This window comes from Acanthisitta chloris, unplaced genomic scaffold, assembly GCF_000695815.1.
Source record: "Acanthisitta chloris isolate BGI_N310 unplaced genomic scaffold, ASM69581v1 scaffold8521, whole genome shotgun sequence".
NCBI lineage: Eukaryota > Metazoa > Chordata > Aves > Passeriformes > Acanthisittidae > Acanthisitta > Acanthisitta chloris.
Genome location: NW_008657605.1, coordinates 6420 through 22660, shown reverse-complemented (window position 1 = coordinate 22660; position 16241 = coordinate 6420). Strand labels below are relative to the sequence as shown.

Here is a 16241-nt window from a genome sequence, read left to right as displayed (position 1 = left end):
TACTCTTGGAATGTATTTCAGCTGCTTGTTTTCAAAGTTTGTAACAGACATTCCCTTCTTCCTTCTGTCCTGCAGAACCTAAAAAAAAAAAAAAAAAAAAAAAAAGAGGCAAACCGAAACAATAAACCCATTCCCTGTACATCCACAGCACATCTGACAGCAGTTTGTTGGTTTGGTTTAAAAGTGCTGCTTTCAGTAAGCAAGTACAAATAGATAAAACTCAAGTGCTGAAACCCTATATCCTTGCCTCTTTTTAAGCTCTTGTTCTAAATCTGTCCCCAGTTCCCCAAAAAACCCAAACAATAAAACAAAACCCAAAACTCCAGGACACTTTCCATTTTTACATCTCATTTATAACCTCTGGCTTCAAAAGCTAAATGCTTGGGCTCCATTTTAGCTGTTCTTACAAAGTGTGCTATAAAACAAAGTAAGATGCAATTTGTCATTAGACACTTCCATACTATGGAGAGCACACAATGGCTTAGATCTGAATATAGATCTGAAGAAGTCAAAGCCCAGTGACAAACACATTTTGATATTCCATGTGCAATTGAACCTCTTGTTCAAGAAGAAAATATTATGCTAGTCATTAATATAACTTATGATTATGAGCCTGTAGGGCAACATTTCCCTACTGTTAGTCACCACCTGTGCTGCCCTGCCCTGCTCCTACTTTCAGGCAAGGCAACATTCAATGAGGTGAAAGTTGCTGTAACTAGAGGTAGAGGCCATGCAGATGTGCACTGCCAATAACCCACCTGGCTGCACACTCTAACAACTCAATGCATTGAATTGCAGCTCTGCAATTCCAGTCCCAACACCTCCACAGTTACACTCAATACTGATTTGCATGAACTTGCTCCTATTTCAGCCTTCATTTCCCTGTGCTTCTATATTCTAAGCCTGTCAGTGTTCCAAAACAGCTGAAGTTTCTCTTGAAAAAAAAGTTTAAAACTATTTTAAAAGATATTTCGATTATGCATTTTAATAATCACTAAAGTTTTTCATGTAACAAAACACATCTAACTACCAGCCACAGAAATTTGACATTGCATCTGACATCTGCAGTTTTGTTTCTACTACTGGTAGCAATAGCTTGTTCAGCAGATGCTTCTAGCAGCACATATGCAAGTTCTTCAGAGATTAATAGCAAAAACAAACAAAAACACAGACCCAAACCAAAACCCAAGGAACCAAAGACAGCTCTTCCTGTTTTAGTTTTCTGGGCTATCAGAAGTAACACTCAACCAAATCTTCGGTATTAGTGCAAAAGGAAGCTCTGATGATCCCAGAGGAAAGATTACTCTGTCAGAATGTACCACGGTGTATCAAAAAGCAGTACAGCACTTGAATCATTTACACTCGTGATAGCCCTGGAAAATTCCAAAGGAATCAGATGTGAGACTGTCAGTCTGAGTAAACAAGACTTAGTCTGTGATGCTGTGCCCATCAAGGAAAGCTCCATTCATTAACACCCTGCACTGCTTTCACAAATTGTACTAGAAAGGCCAATACTTCAGCCTTTCAAGTCTGGCACTTCTTGGCGCCATCAGCCTTACACTAAGCAGCATTACTGTGTGACCATGTGGTGGCCTCTCTGCCAGAGGAAGAGGTTGCCATTTGTGCTGCTGACATTGATGTCACTTCTGACTTGCTCTGGAAGTTCAGAGTTCATTTTTTAAAGATAATTACTTGCTACTACACAGCAAGGCCAATGATCCAGTGCTATACCTGTAGCAATGGGTCGCTTGAAGATGTAAAAAACTTGAGTAACATTAATTGATAACTCAGGAGCTATGTTTAAACTCTGAGGTCCTACCTACCCTGCCTCCACAAACTCACGTATTTAACAGAACCCCTCTGCTTCCCAAGGAAGCACATTAACTATACATTCAGCTTACAAAACCAAATTTCAACACTTGCTGAAAAATAAATTGTGAAGGAAACAAAAAGCCCTTTGCTTTAGTCACACGTGACAGCGATTCAATTTCACTGTCTACTGCATGCATTTTCCATAAGGCAGAGAGGGACAGGATACTGGTCATGATAGTTTTCAATTTACCACTCTGGAACTTCAGTTAGGAGAAGGAAAAAGCCATTTGCCTTTAACACTAGAAAGGGCCTCACTGATGTGAAGGCACTGCCTGCCCACCTATCTATGCTCTGCAGTGACATGGACAGACAGACTAACTCCTGCACCAGATGCAGTGCAACACTGAGTCTTTGCCTGTATAACCTGCTTAAAGTCAATCAGCATATAAAAGAGTGACAGCAAAAAACACTTCCATTATAAGCAGTAGCCATCCTTCTCCTTCAGTATCTGACTCCTTCCAGTTTTAAAGTTTCCAAGTTAAGGTTCATGTATAGTATGAGAAAACCTCTGTTTTTTCTGGATGGTCATAACCATCCAGCACACTTGCCACAACACAAACACCAGACTAGCAAATCCCAGTGCCAAGGTGTGCTCTGTCCTGGAGATGGCACTGACCAGAGGTGCTGAAGGCAAAAGGATCCACCTCAGAGGTCTGCATAAAATCAACGGATTTAGAAACTCCTCCGAGATGGGGAGATGAACCTTCTCTGGATCCACAGGGGCACTTCCCACATGCAACATGTTCTGCTGAGACGTCTCTGCAACAACACGAGTCTCTGAATTGCGCTTCCCACCTTCCTCTCTGAATATATGGTTTCAAGCAACATTTGTTGCCAGGATGCTTTGCTAATACATAATATATTGGCTGGAAATTAGTATTTCATCTCAGAGAGAGAAAATGTTATAGGCACTTCTTCAGAAGCAATGCATGCAGAAGACTTTGGGGAAGAATTTTTGTGAGACAAACAGAGCAAACCTATAACCAGGAGTAGACAGATATATTGAGACAAACAGCTAAATCCTGCCCTTTAAGACACACTGCAGATTCAACCCCCTGTGGGAAGGAGATCTGTTCTGCTATGCTGCTGCAAAAGAATGTTATTTCTCAAAGCTTAGCTTTGGGTATTTATTACAGGGATAACTTCTGACTGAAGAGCAAGGCTTGCTTCTCTTGTCCTTTTGCTTTGCAAAAGGCATTCCATTTCTGGTATTCCTGGGGATAGACAGACTTGCACATAATGCTCCCTTTCCAAATCCAATGCCTCTAAATACCAGCAAGAGCCATCCAGCCTTCAAAGCAAGCCCCAGACTTTTTTCACACTGAGTACTACCCTACTGACTGGGTGGACCTACCATACACCAAGGGGCAGGAAGGCTTAGAGGTTCCTAGATACCTTCTGACAACTTTCCAGTGACACAGCACAACACACCTTACGTGCTGGAGAGACTCCTCTGAGAGAAACTGCCATAGCAAGGGGAGGAAAAAAAAATAAAATCAAGGAAACACAGTAACCCAGAAGAAAGAAGGAAAGCAGTTTACAATTCAGCTACAGCGACTAACAAGAATACACCTAAGTGACAAGCTACCAAACAACTCTTAGCCAAAGATTTTACACTACTGGTTGATGACAATCATTCCCAGCTCAGCTCCCTCCTGCTCCAGCAACAAGCCAGAGGAGGTGTCTGCCTTGAGCACTTATTTCCACAAGCCATTAAGTCATAAGATTACGAAAAACAGAAGAGGGGAAAATATAATCTAGAGGACATTAGAAAAGGTGGAGAATAAGGCATCTAAGGGTATGAAACCACAGACAAACAACAAAACATTTAGCATAACATTAACCAATTAGGCACAGCACCATCACACACTTAATCCTACCAGCAAATACGAAGCCAAAAACATTAACCTCATGTAAAATAGCGAAACAAAAATAAGAGCAATATTGATTTACTGTATCTGTTGAGTAATCAAGCTTCTTACCATTAGCAATGAGCTGCAAATTTTCTGGATAAGCCATTTTTAACCTTGGAAAAATTAAGTCAAGATAGACAGGGACTAAAAGAAATATAGCAGGGTTGTCTCCATAAAAAAAAAAAACACAACACTAAACAAAACAAAATAAATCAGAGCACTGGGTTGAAATGTGTAATTCCACAGCAAGGTGGATCTTTGCATCCAGCTTCCAGCATTGAGCTTTCACTAGGACCTAAAGATGGGCACGGTCTCATTTAGTCAAGACAATGGTGAGTCTTTTTGACTACTGCATTAGCACTTATTTCAGATTCACTAAAGCCTTCAGGTTTTTGTATCTACTTAACAGACAGAGTAAAAGAATTTAAACATGCCATTTTCTGTTACAAGCCTTGAGGCAGGAGAGGAAAGAAATAATGAATGTTTCAGAGTTACTATATGGTAACCATAGCAGGCAAACTCAATTACTGCTCAGAGGATCTGGAGATAACATGCAGGTTCCCACTCATCTATTTGAAATGTGGTTTGGGTTTTTTCCCCCCCTCTCCATTTCCTCCCCCACTTCTCTTCAGAAATGTCTTTTCTCATACATTAGAATCTGGCCCAAAGAATCCTGCTAGCTTGCAAACACATTTAGAGATAAGGATTCGTCATGATACTGTATGGTATTCCCACCTGTGCACTCCCACTTATCCCGGATTAAAATCAAATCCTTCACCGATTACATATTCTGCCTTTCACACCAAGTTTTGCTATACTGAACTTCATTATCAGAGAAACCAAACAAGGATGTGGCATTATCAAGAACACGGTGTAAGCTGGACAGCCACCCTCAGAAGAGAGATTGCAGGATACATTTTGGGAATTAGCAAAAGCATGCGAGATGGTGGGAACACTTTTGGGATGCATAACATTTAAAGAAGGAACCAAATAAGAACTGGCACTTTAAGTCTGAAGTAAGCGTTCTAGAAAGGGCAGGTTCAGAAACACAGTTCATACAGGTCTGAACAAAAAGGAAACTATGCCTGTTTAAATTACGCCAAGCTGAAAACCAATAAAATGAAATAAATTTTAACACAATCTGTAACTGGATTGTAGAATTTACTGCCACAGAAAGATGGCAAGGCCAAAAACATAATGGGATTAAAAACTGACTCAGTATGTATATGGATATTGACAGTATCTACAGCAGAGTTCAACGCTGAAATTGTGGAAAGAATTATTATTATTCCTCATGCTTCAGGGATAACCAGTCTCTAACCACTAGGGAACAAAGTGAAGCCTAATAAAGCAAGCAGATATCCCCACGAACATCTTTGTCAGTATTTCTCCTCCAGGCTATCCAGTGCTGACCATGAGTACATAAGGGCAACTGAATAGATCCCACACTCGACCTAAGAAATCAACTGTGACAAATTTAGTTTCAGCTAATCCTGCATCCCTGAATCAAGTCTAGGACAGCCAACTGAAGCTTTCAAAAAAGGTTTAATAAAGCTGTTTAAATTGAAATTAGGCACTGAGGTGTTTACCACCATCTTTCCTCATTCACCAGCCTTCAAACAGCACTAGTGTTAACACTGGCACTTCTTCCCTTTGCTCCCTCAAAAATACCACAAGTGAGGAAACCTCTCTCCCCTTCACACTCCATCCCACAGTAATCACTGAAGATAACACATAATCCAGAAACTGATCCTTGAAAGGCAAAGTCCACTGAGATTCCCACTGCAGTCACAACAGCTGGTGGCATGCTATTTCATTCCTCTGTGAAAGTTATTTTAAAACTAAACCTCTCCAACCTTCTCAAGCCATTTTTACCAAGCAACAATTAAGCAGGCTGTTCCAATCAAGTTAAAAAATAAGCTCTTAGCTGAGGCTCAAAATGCTGTATAAGCAGATCCATTCTGGTGGCAGTACCATGTATCTTGCATACTTGCTGAGATTCAAATAATGGAATGGTAGGAAATTTCCAACTCATCTCCCTAAGCTTCTTTCAGTCGTTTCCAGAAAACCGTGATACATTTTACAGTAACTGCTTTTTGTTTAAACAGGAGTTTAATGATTTAGTTCAACATAAGCAAATAACCTTCTCGCACCCAAAATACTGTCAAAGCAGAGACTAAAGAGTGGGCAGAAGGTAATAGATTAATCCAGAGCAGAATAAATACAACTGGAGTAAGAAAAAAACCAAAAAGGAGAGTGGAAGACAGACAAGAAATAAAGGAAAGAAAAAGGAGGTAACAAGAACAGAAGTTGTGCCAAAATCTAAGCAAACACATGTATCCTTAGTTCTACCTCAAAAGGCTGCAACTTTCTTTCAGGAGCATATCTTGGCAGGAATAAGAACTCATTTTGACTTCAGAAAGGAAAGTTAAAAAACATCCATACACACAACCCAAACATTTCTTCTGCAAACTGCCAAATTTTCAGGCTGCAGTTTTGCATGAGGAAGCTAAAGTACATCCACAGTTTGATACCCAGGCATTGATAAACAGTTGACACACTTCTCAGTTAGTGACTATTTTAAACCAAAGCTTGATAATGCCTACAATTAAGATTTTGGATGTGGAGTCAAACTCACTAATTACTCCAGTGGAGAGAGGCCACGCACAACAATGTACCTGTGGCCTTTCCCAGACTACTAAATTACACAAAGGGTTTAGTAATAAACCCCAGTGGAATTCATCAGTGGAGTAACACTTCCAAGAGGCCTGAGTAAATTAGGGGGCTTGAAAGGAGGGGAGGGAGCAGAGAGCTGCAGCAGCTGCTGGTTTTCCTAATAGATTTGATGAACTGCCTTGCTGAAAAGAACGTGTCCAGGGTTTTAGCTGTCTGTGACCACAGGAGTTCGGCAGGAGGGTCTGGCCTGCTCACATTACACATTTCCCTTGTGGAAGAATGATTTGTTCTGTATAGCTCACAGCACCATGAGGGATTAGTTAAGAAAGATGATCAAGACAATGCTCACGTAATAAAGACTAGCAAAAAAAACCCTACAAAACCAATAGCTCAGGAGAAAGGTACCAAATCCATCTCTCTCATAGGTCAGCTCCATGCCCCTCTGTTTCATTTCAGACAAGTTTGCTGAAGACTAGAATTCAGTTTTTTCCTTCTGCAGTTGGGAAATTTTCTTTACTTCTTTTTCAGAAGAGCTGAAAATCCATACTGACTTAAGTAGGCAAATGTTCATTTTACAGTCCCAAATCTATAGCTTAAATCCATTAACCCACTGCAACATTGGGACCTAAAGCTTCTGCCATCTCTGAAGTCCCTGCAACAAGAGCTTTGTATGACTCTAAGCAGAGCTTCCCAAAGCCAACTGCTTCCATTTCCAATTTCCAGAGGCACTAGGACATACCATGGATCACCCCAGAAAGGAACTGGGTTATTTAACAATAAGGACATAAAAAAAGGACAAAAAAACCCTCCAAATTGTGGTCTTACGCTGCTACTATACAAAATGCTGTTCCTATTTTAGAAATCTCATTTTAGCTTCCCATCAATTTTTGACAACATTCCCCCCCCTTAAATGCAACAAAGAACTGGGTTCACTTCTGTGTTTAACAGTGGAACTGACTAAATTCCAGCACAGCCCTGCAGATCTTTTATTTCAGAGCTATAATCAAGGTACTGGAAATCTCCAAATCTTCTCCTGTAAAGTCTACACTTTCTTTGCAATGGTTTCAAAATTTTACAAAACAAAATGGGAGTGGTGCTTTGCAAAAGCTACATCTGAGCATCAAATAAATACATAAAACCACTTCTTTAGCCTAAGTAAGCGCTCTATCACATGATACACGGAAGAGGCAAATTGCCAGGTTGCAAGAATTTGCATCTCAGCATTGTTTTTTCTCACCAATCCATATAGCCACAGAGATGAAACAGTTCTCCTAAATTCTTCCAGCACCACAAAAACACCAGTTCCAGTAGCTCATTTGCACATGCTGAGCACACACTGTCTAGGTCAGTAGTCAATACAAGACTTCAGCAAGCACTAAATTAACGGGATAGCGTGACACTAAGAGGTACCACATTGCCAGAAGTGCTGTCCTCCTGGTAAGATGCAACATGGATCCTGAAAGTCATTAATGATCCCACAGTACTTCTTGCAAGAGTAACATTGCTAAGAGCAAGGTCTTGGTGAAATTCTGGCTCAGACCATCACCTCCAGGGTCGCCCCTGAGTTTCAGCTATATGTGACTCCTGAAATGCTACTGAGAGAGGCAGAGATATGTCTACACCTCAGCACAGGAGAGGCTGCACTGTAGATACAGGATGTCCAAACTGCCTTTTATACTATATTTATTCCTTCACAGTGGTGATGGAGTAAATTAACATTTCAATTAGGTTAACATTCAATTAGGAATTGAAACAATTTTCATTCAAGGGCAGAGCTACACAGCAAAAGGAGGAAACCAGGAGAGGGGGAATGAAGTGTTATGACTCAAAATCTGGTATCTGTTTTAAGATGTTTGAAGTATCTATTATAAAGATGTTTATTAAAAGTCTACAGTTGCACCTATTTGAGATGCAAAGAACATATCTGGATTAAGCAGTCAGGAAATGTGAAATGTGCCAGGACACAGCAGAATTTAAATAGATCAATAAACATAGCTACTAGAACAAGAGTTCCCAATTTTTCCATCCCATGACCTTGCATCAGCATAAGGTTTTGAAATATCCCTTTCATACCCTCTTGTGTACCTGTGATCAAAGAGAAAGGCAGATCATATCTCTTCTCTCACTGTTCCCAACCCCTTAGGGTAAGGAATTCATGATCAGAACCATGATGAACTGGAAGATCATAATAAGGCCAGAGAAGTTTAAAACTGCATTATTGAAGCATGCTACTAAAGCAGTAATGAAAACTAGAGAAAACTGATACTTAGATGCAAACTAAGCATGTGAGGAAAAAAAGTGACCAAAAAAACCCCACCCAAAACCTCCCAATACATTCCCAATGTTTTGGGCTTTCCCCCATCTCTCTTTTTCTATAGTGTTATTCCTTCACCTATCTGATGCCAAGAGGAAGGGGGTTTTGTGAGGTTTTTTTATTCCTTTTAACTTAAAACCGAAGCAAACCCACAAAACCCCAGGCTGGCTACAAAATAGAGAAGATTGCACTCTTAAATCCCAGTCCCATTGCAGTCTATGCACACCTGGGCACCTCCCAGGGCATCCTTTAACCAGCACAGGCCTTGGCAGGCTCAGGGTCAGCCTGTCCATTCGGAGGGGCCCTGGGAGAATGTCAGTGTCAGGGAGGTGGCAGACAGGCCACCAAACCCCCAGCTGCATCACCGAGGCTGTGGAAACCCTTGCAAGCCTCATCACCCCGCAGGGAGCACAGACAAGCTGTACTTTACGTAAAATCATTACACGTCACCTGGAAGAAGAGAGACACACAGACACGTCAGAGATGAGCTGAGGAAGTTTCTGTAATTTATATTTCTAAGGGCCACATCCCTTAACTCCATTTGCTGCATGTCAAAATAATCATTCATTCCCCATCACCGCTTTCTTCCGTCGTGTTAAAACTGCCTCTGGCCACATTTAATTACCAAGATATTTATATTCTTGATTTACATGCCTAAATGTATACATTAAGGCTCCAATCCTGAATGCAATCAGTGAGACAACCTAGGCAAAGAAGACAGCAGGGTTTGATAGTAGCATGCACTAGTAACAGCAGCAGAAAAAAAATAACTTCTGAGAAGCTTTGTAGAGAGGAATTTTTGGAGCCATTTTTGGAACCCAAGATTTCTACAGCTTTTGAAGAATTCTCAACTCTGACTGCAAATACCATTTTTCATTGGGACTGCAGCAATGCAAAGAAGCAAACAGCTAATGGCCAACCCTAAAACACCAAGGTCGAAGGTTGTCCTCTTGCATTCACTGTCATGGCTCTGCAATGGTTAAAAGGTCCCCACAGCTGTGCTGGCACCATCGATTAGGGTGAACAAGGAAGCGACAGAAAAATAAAGCCACCTTAATTTCAAGCTCCATTAGAACTGAAGGACTTGGGGGCGGGGGGAGAAATCAATGTTTGGCAAATGGAAAAGGACAAAATCTGCAAAAGGAAAAATGCATTTTCAGGCTAAGCTAATGCAAACAATGGATGGTGAACAGCACTTGAGGTTGCTCCTTTAAGGCTGTGTCAGCATTTCCATTTATAAACTCTGATTTTAGTTACACTCTAGTAGATTACCACAGGCTTTGGTATTATTCTAGCAGATACCATGAAGTATATCACAAATGGTAATATAAAATAGCAGTAGGAGCTCAATTGTTGAACATACACCCATTCAGTACCAGATTTCAGAGTCCTGAATTACATACACAGACACGGTGCTGCGGGAAGCACCCTGGACTCAGACTGACTAAAGCAGAAGTCAAAGCTACCTTTGATACAAAGCCTGTTTATGGTACTTTGAATGCTTGAAGCTATCCCAGATACTTAATTTCCATCTGCCTCCATTGCCACTTGGACAGATGTCAGTCTAACCCTCTGCCCTCATTTAGATAAAAGCTCTTATTTCTGTATCTGGACCTCCAGAGAGCTACTCAGTCAATACTCTGAACATCCACACCCAGAAATCAAAACCAAACCCTGGTATGCAACCTTTCATTTCAGTTCTGCCTACATCAGAAGACCAATATGAAACTGTTGTACAAATTAGACAATTCAACAAAATTTTCCTTCAGCGTAATGGAGCCAGGCATTCCCCTCAAGCTTCCTAATCAGATAAAAAACGCCTGCAAGGAGAGCTCAAATCTGCTTCCATCATTCATTTCACAAATCTACACAGAGCTGGACCAAGCCTTAAAAGTGAGAGCAACACCATTTCTTAAAATCACCACCATGACTGTGGGCTTGGACACTTCAAAACACACATATGGGGGGCTAAATCTAGTATCAAGCCAACACAACACGTTCAAAACACAAAGCATACAGTAAAATATAACATACACAGTAACCAGTCAAACTATCTTAGGAGGTATGAATCAGGCCTTGATCCTGCAACAGAAGACATTACAGTTTGTACTTTGGAAGAGTGAAGAAATACTTTTTTCTGAAGAGAATGTCAGTATTATGTTTATACACAAACATCCCATCTTTGGGATACAGACCTGCATGACCAACCCTTGCCTGAGATTTTTAAAAGCCACAAAGAAACAAACAAAAACACCCAAGCAGCTAAATACATGCTAAATATGACATCAAGAATCACTTGACTAAACACATTCAATTTTGAAAAAATTTTGCCAGAATAGGACATCTTGATGACTTAGAAAAATTCTCTCTTTATACATTCTTGACCTAAGAGTTATTATAAACTGGGTTTACTGCAAGAAGTGTTTGTTGTATTGCATTCAATTTAAGATCATAAACTTTGAAATGAGAGAGGAAAAATACAAATTCCTATAATTTAATGGCAAGCCTAGAATCTGTTACATAATCTTCCCGGCCTGCTGCTCTAGTGGGAGACATTTCCTGGACTCACAACCCTTTTATGTGCAAGTAATCTACATTTTACAACTGATAAATAATTCAGATAATTAATTGAGCTGCAATTTGGTGCACTTTTTAGTCAGCACTATAGAGCACCATTTAAAGAGGTTCTGTACAGAAAGTCCCTCCTGCTTGTTAACCCAAGCCGAGACTTCTATTAAGGTGAGTTCCTAGATTCTCTTAACACTCTCTCAATGTCTCACATCAGCATCCTGGGGTTTCGTGCCCTAGGATGCCCCTTCTGATTTTTCTTGCTGTGCTTTACTCTCTATATAAAGAAATAGGATGTTTCCTGGCATTCTCCTTCTGCAGTGCTGATTGCCATCACTTAAGAGATCAGATTCTAGCATATCTCCCTGTGCTGCCCTCCCACAGGCTGCTGGAACAGACTGCAATGGAAGAAGGAACAGAGACAGTAAGTAAATACTTTAGGTAAGAATGAAAGAGAAGCTCAAGCAAACTTCCAGAGAAATGACTAGATGCAAATGAGTGACGTGGGAGCACATGGCAGGAAGTCTAAATAGTGTGTTCATGCTGTAAGAGCTTTGACAGAATTTAGAAGTCAGCAGAATCCTAAAATTCATACAATAAAGATGTAATCATATTTGTAGCCTTCCCATAACTGCAATAGCCAGCAAAGGCTAAGCATTAGGTCTGTGCCTCTGGCACAAGTGCCCATATTCACCACCACCTGCGCTGCAGTGCTCAGAGGCTCCACCAATGCAGACTCTCACCACAGCTTCACATGAAAGAAGAATGCACAGAGTTGCAGTTTCAGGTGCTTACCTGAAATAAGTTTCAGTCTCTTAATTAAATGAGGCTGTAAAGTATTTATGAACTGATAACACTACCTGCTCAAACTGAAGCTTGAGGGACATATATGAGGGACCACACATAGATGAATCATTAAAGTGTTAAAGAATCTACAAACAACAATTAAGTTTCAGATAGGATTTTAAGTCTAAGTAAATCTGCTGCAAACTACACAGGGTTGTGAATATGTGTGTTGAGCACTAGGAGAAGTCAGGACTGAGAACACACAGCTGAGCTTACAGCACTGATATAAAAGTGTGAACCAAGTTCCTTAAGTATTTGTGAGGAAGTTTTGCTGGCTAAAAAGAGTAATGGTAATGCTAGAAAGTGCAGGCTGAGGGCTTGATGCAGAACACAACAGGCCTTTCCCAGTCCACAGAGTTAAAGGTGTACCAGGATGTCTGAGTAAATACTGAGTACCAGAGGAGGAACAGTCAAGCCCTGTAAAGAAATAAACCAGATCTCTCCCTTGTATCACGGCACACTGCCCTTCCAGGTACAACAGGAGCAACTTATGTAGGAAGGATTCTACACTGTGCTAAGGGGGAGCTGCCCCTGGACCAAAAGAAACACAAGGAGCCTGAAGAAGTCTTAGGAAACTAATTATCTAGGAAAGAGGAAAACAAATCCAGCAATCCTCACAAGGTATGAGAAAAAAATAACATAGAAAGAAGCTTTTGTAGCACATCTTTATCTAAAGTATCAAATAATTTTAAGACCTTCTTGGCTAATAGAGCTAATTAGAGGACTATCAGCAGTGTCTAACACAGAGGTCTTCTTACATAACTAACATCAAACACTTAAAAAAAACTGCTCTGAGAGGTAGACCCCATTGCTGATGACTGCACACCAGCACTACAAATGAGTGCAGGGACTTGTCCATATTCTAAGCAAGTAACTTTCAGGCAACAGACCACTGTCAACACCAGCCAGACAGCTTGAGATGTGACTGCAAATATCCTCAGACAGAGCAGAGGATGATGTTCTGCAAGACAACCTAAAAATCACTGCACCTGTTAACTGCAAAAACAAGCAGGGACCAAACATTTAGATCTGGCACTTCACTCACGTGCCTGCAAGAGGATCTAAAATGGAGCCCCTTGCCACGCTTCCCCCATTGCAAATTGCTTTGAGCTAATTGACTACAAATGTTTTCTGCACATGGCCTGCAAAAAAACCCTTAAGATTCAAAGCACACAAGTATTAGGCCTCAGAGATGAGTTGTTAGAGTTAAAGTGATCACTGATTAAATCACCAGTGTTAATCATGATTCAAAACAGCAAACAGGGAACTTTGATTTAAACGATTGATTTTAATCCTGTTTCACATTTGTACTTTTTAGCTGTTTTCCTAAAGAAAGGGCTGAATCTCATTGGCTGATTTGGCCATTTAAACACATTGATTTCCAATTAACCCCCAGTTTTACGCTAGATTTGAAGCCTTTCCTGAACAGGAGGATACAATTGTATCTATATTCACAACATAAACGTCCTTAAAGCACAGTATTTATTCAAATTCTTAAACATTTTTATTAAGCTTGAAACCAACAAATGAGAAATTTCTTATTTACTAGATGACACTTACAAAGGCTCTTACACATGTGCTTGGTGTAAAAGCTCTGCTGGGATGGCCTAGAATCCTATGGGAAATAGACCATATAAGAATGTTTTGTCAGTTAAAACGTCCTAGATAAAGAAAGATGTATCTAGCTTGTACCTCAGAATGTTTGCATTTCAAATTGTCTCTATGAGACCAAAGAAATCATTAACTTAGGAACAAAAGGACAGGCTGAAGATAATGGCTAGACACAGAAGCATTTCAGCACCTAAACATGCAAACAGCCCAATATTTCAGTAACTTTGAAGGATGCCTACACAAGATGAGTACCCAGTTCCCACAGAAATCACCTGGGGTTGAAATCAATGGGTGTCAGACACCAAATTTGCTTAAGCATGGCTGAAAAACTCTCGATACCAGGTCATAGGATATTTTAAGAAAGTCTCCTCCCACATCCTTCAAGCTTTTCCAATTAAGAAATCTCATCTGTCACATAGTTTTTGTTTTAAAAATAAGTATGCTATTTTCATTTAAATAATTTGAAGTTTTTAGCAAGTTTAGTCCATAATGTCAACTGCCATGAATTCAAACTTAAACACTTCCTTTTTAAAAGAAATAAAATATATTCTAACAAAAAAACATTCAAATACTGACATGGGTGATAAAAGAAAACATACTGAGATAATCATCAGAAAACACCAGAATCACCACATCAAATAAGGCCTTGGGATCTGGTATAATTAAGAAAGAAGAAAAACTTCACATTTTAGTTAGGTAACCAGTAAAATAATACAAAATATATTTATTACACAGTCCTATCCTCATTCTTATATGCCACAAATCTTGGATCCAAAGAGGCAAGAGCTCCACTGCTTCTGGGCTTCAGAATCTACAATAAGATTCCTCTTAAAGCAGAAAGGAAAAACACCAGAAATCAAAGAAGAATTAGCAGCAGTAGCAAACCTAAGGAAAAAAAAAAAAAAGAAAGAAAGAAAAAAAGAGGCAAGACTTCTTGGAAAAACTCTAGACAGAATGAGGCCAAGGAAGACATATACAAAGTTTAACATTGCCAATTAGAAATACAACATCAGAAATTGGGACAAAGGAATAAAATGAGAAAAGACAGAAAGTGAATAATGCCAGTGGCTTAGAGCTCTCACACTATGATCAGGCAATAGATAAAGTCTCCAGAATGCACTAATTTTTAGTGAAAGAGAGGGCCTAGAGAACTAGCACTGAAAAAGTCTGCCTGAAGACAGATGACCACAGGGCTCCTAAGACTAGAAAGAGATTAGACCAAGGGCTCCACATCCAAAATGGACAGCAGCAAATGCTGAAATAAAACATACTTTAGATAAAGTGGGGCAATTTCACATGCTTCCCTTACCCTCCTGAAGTTAAGCAATTTAGAGCATACTACTTCCACAGAAAAAGAAAGAAGAGCTTACAACTCTTCCGACCCTTCTAACCCAGCCATCTGCCAGTAAGGAGAGAGAAGATAAGCTTCAAAATTATGCTTCAAAATGATTAACCAGTAATTCAGACTGTTACCTTCAATGCAACCTAAAACATCAATTTCATAACCAGCTCTTAACTGAGTAATGAATACTGCAGATTTCATCATGAAGATATTCTACAAGGGCAGGCAATGGTCAGAAAGCAAAAATAGATGGGTCATATTAATTTTCAAGATACTCAGGGAGGCAATCTACAGGAAAATCTGCAAGATTAAATCGCCTGGTAAAGCATATGAAACACAGCAAATGCAGTTTACCACCAAGAGAAGGTTATGACATCTGAGATACAGTGAAAGAGAAAAGCCATACTCACCTGTTTTGCTTGGTGACTTCAACACCCCCTGTTCCAACACCTCAAAATTGCCTAGTGGTTCCACATGTGTTTTTTCAACCAAAGTCTCAAAAGTAGGAGGGAGAGGTATCCCTGGGACATTCAGGCTTGCAAAGCCAACAAAGACAGGTCCACAAAGGGAGTAAGTATGTACCTAGTTCCCCTTGACTTCAGCAAGAATTTGGAACTGAAAGTACTTCTGATCTGGTACTTAATGCTGCTTCTGATGGCTAACATATTTTTCATCACTGAAAGCAGCATCTCTCCTTTGCACTTCCTCTAGACAGTGAATTAAACAGAGAGCAAGACTATCTCCACAGAGGCCTTGGAACAGTTTTGAACCACAACACAAGAACGTCAGTGACAAGGGCAGCGTAATCCACATGTCACAAATGTCCCTACCTGGATGTCAGTGTCCTTCACAGGTTCAAGAGGCTCAAATGTAGTGACTGCACTTAGACTCTCGAGTCGCTGAGAATTGTGAGATATATCAAGCCCAAGAAGAACAGACCTATAAGAAAGAAATTGTACAGATATGAAATTAGTATTGAACCGATAGAACTCTTAGCCCAGACTCACTGCCAATATTTAGGTCAGAGGCTATCCATGTACAGACAGTGCTCCCAGAAGGGTTATAAAAACAGCACAAAACCAAAATCTGAACAGCCCTG

General features: G+C 40.1%; 1 protein-coding gene across 1 annotated transcript in view; it reads right to left on the bottom strand.

The window, feature by feature from the left end:
* Window positions 1-16241, bottom strand: part of NUP93 (nucleoporin 93kDa) — a 74109-nt gene that overhangs the window by 57256 nt on the left and 612 nt on the right. Inside the window, exon 2 of the mRNA XM_009084784.1 lies at window positions 15973-16081. Within this exon, the coding sequence (XP_009083032.1) occupies window positions 15973-16081 (109 nt within the window). The remainder of the gene's footprint in view (window positions 1-15972; window positions 16082-16241) is intronic.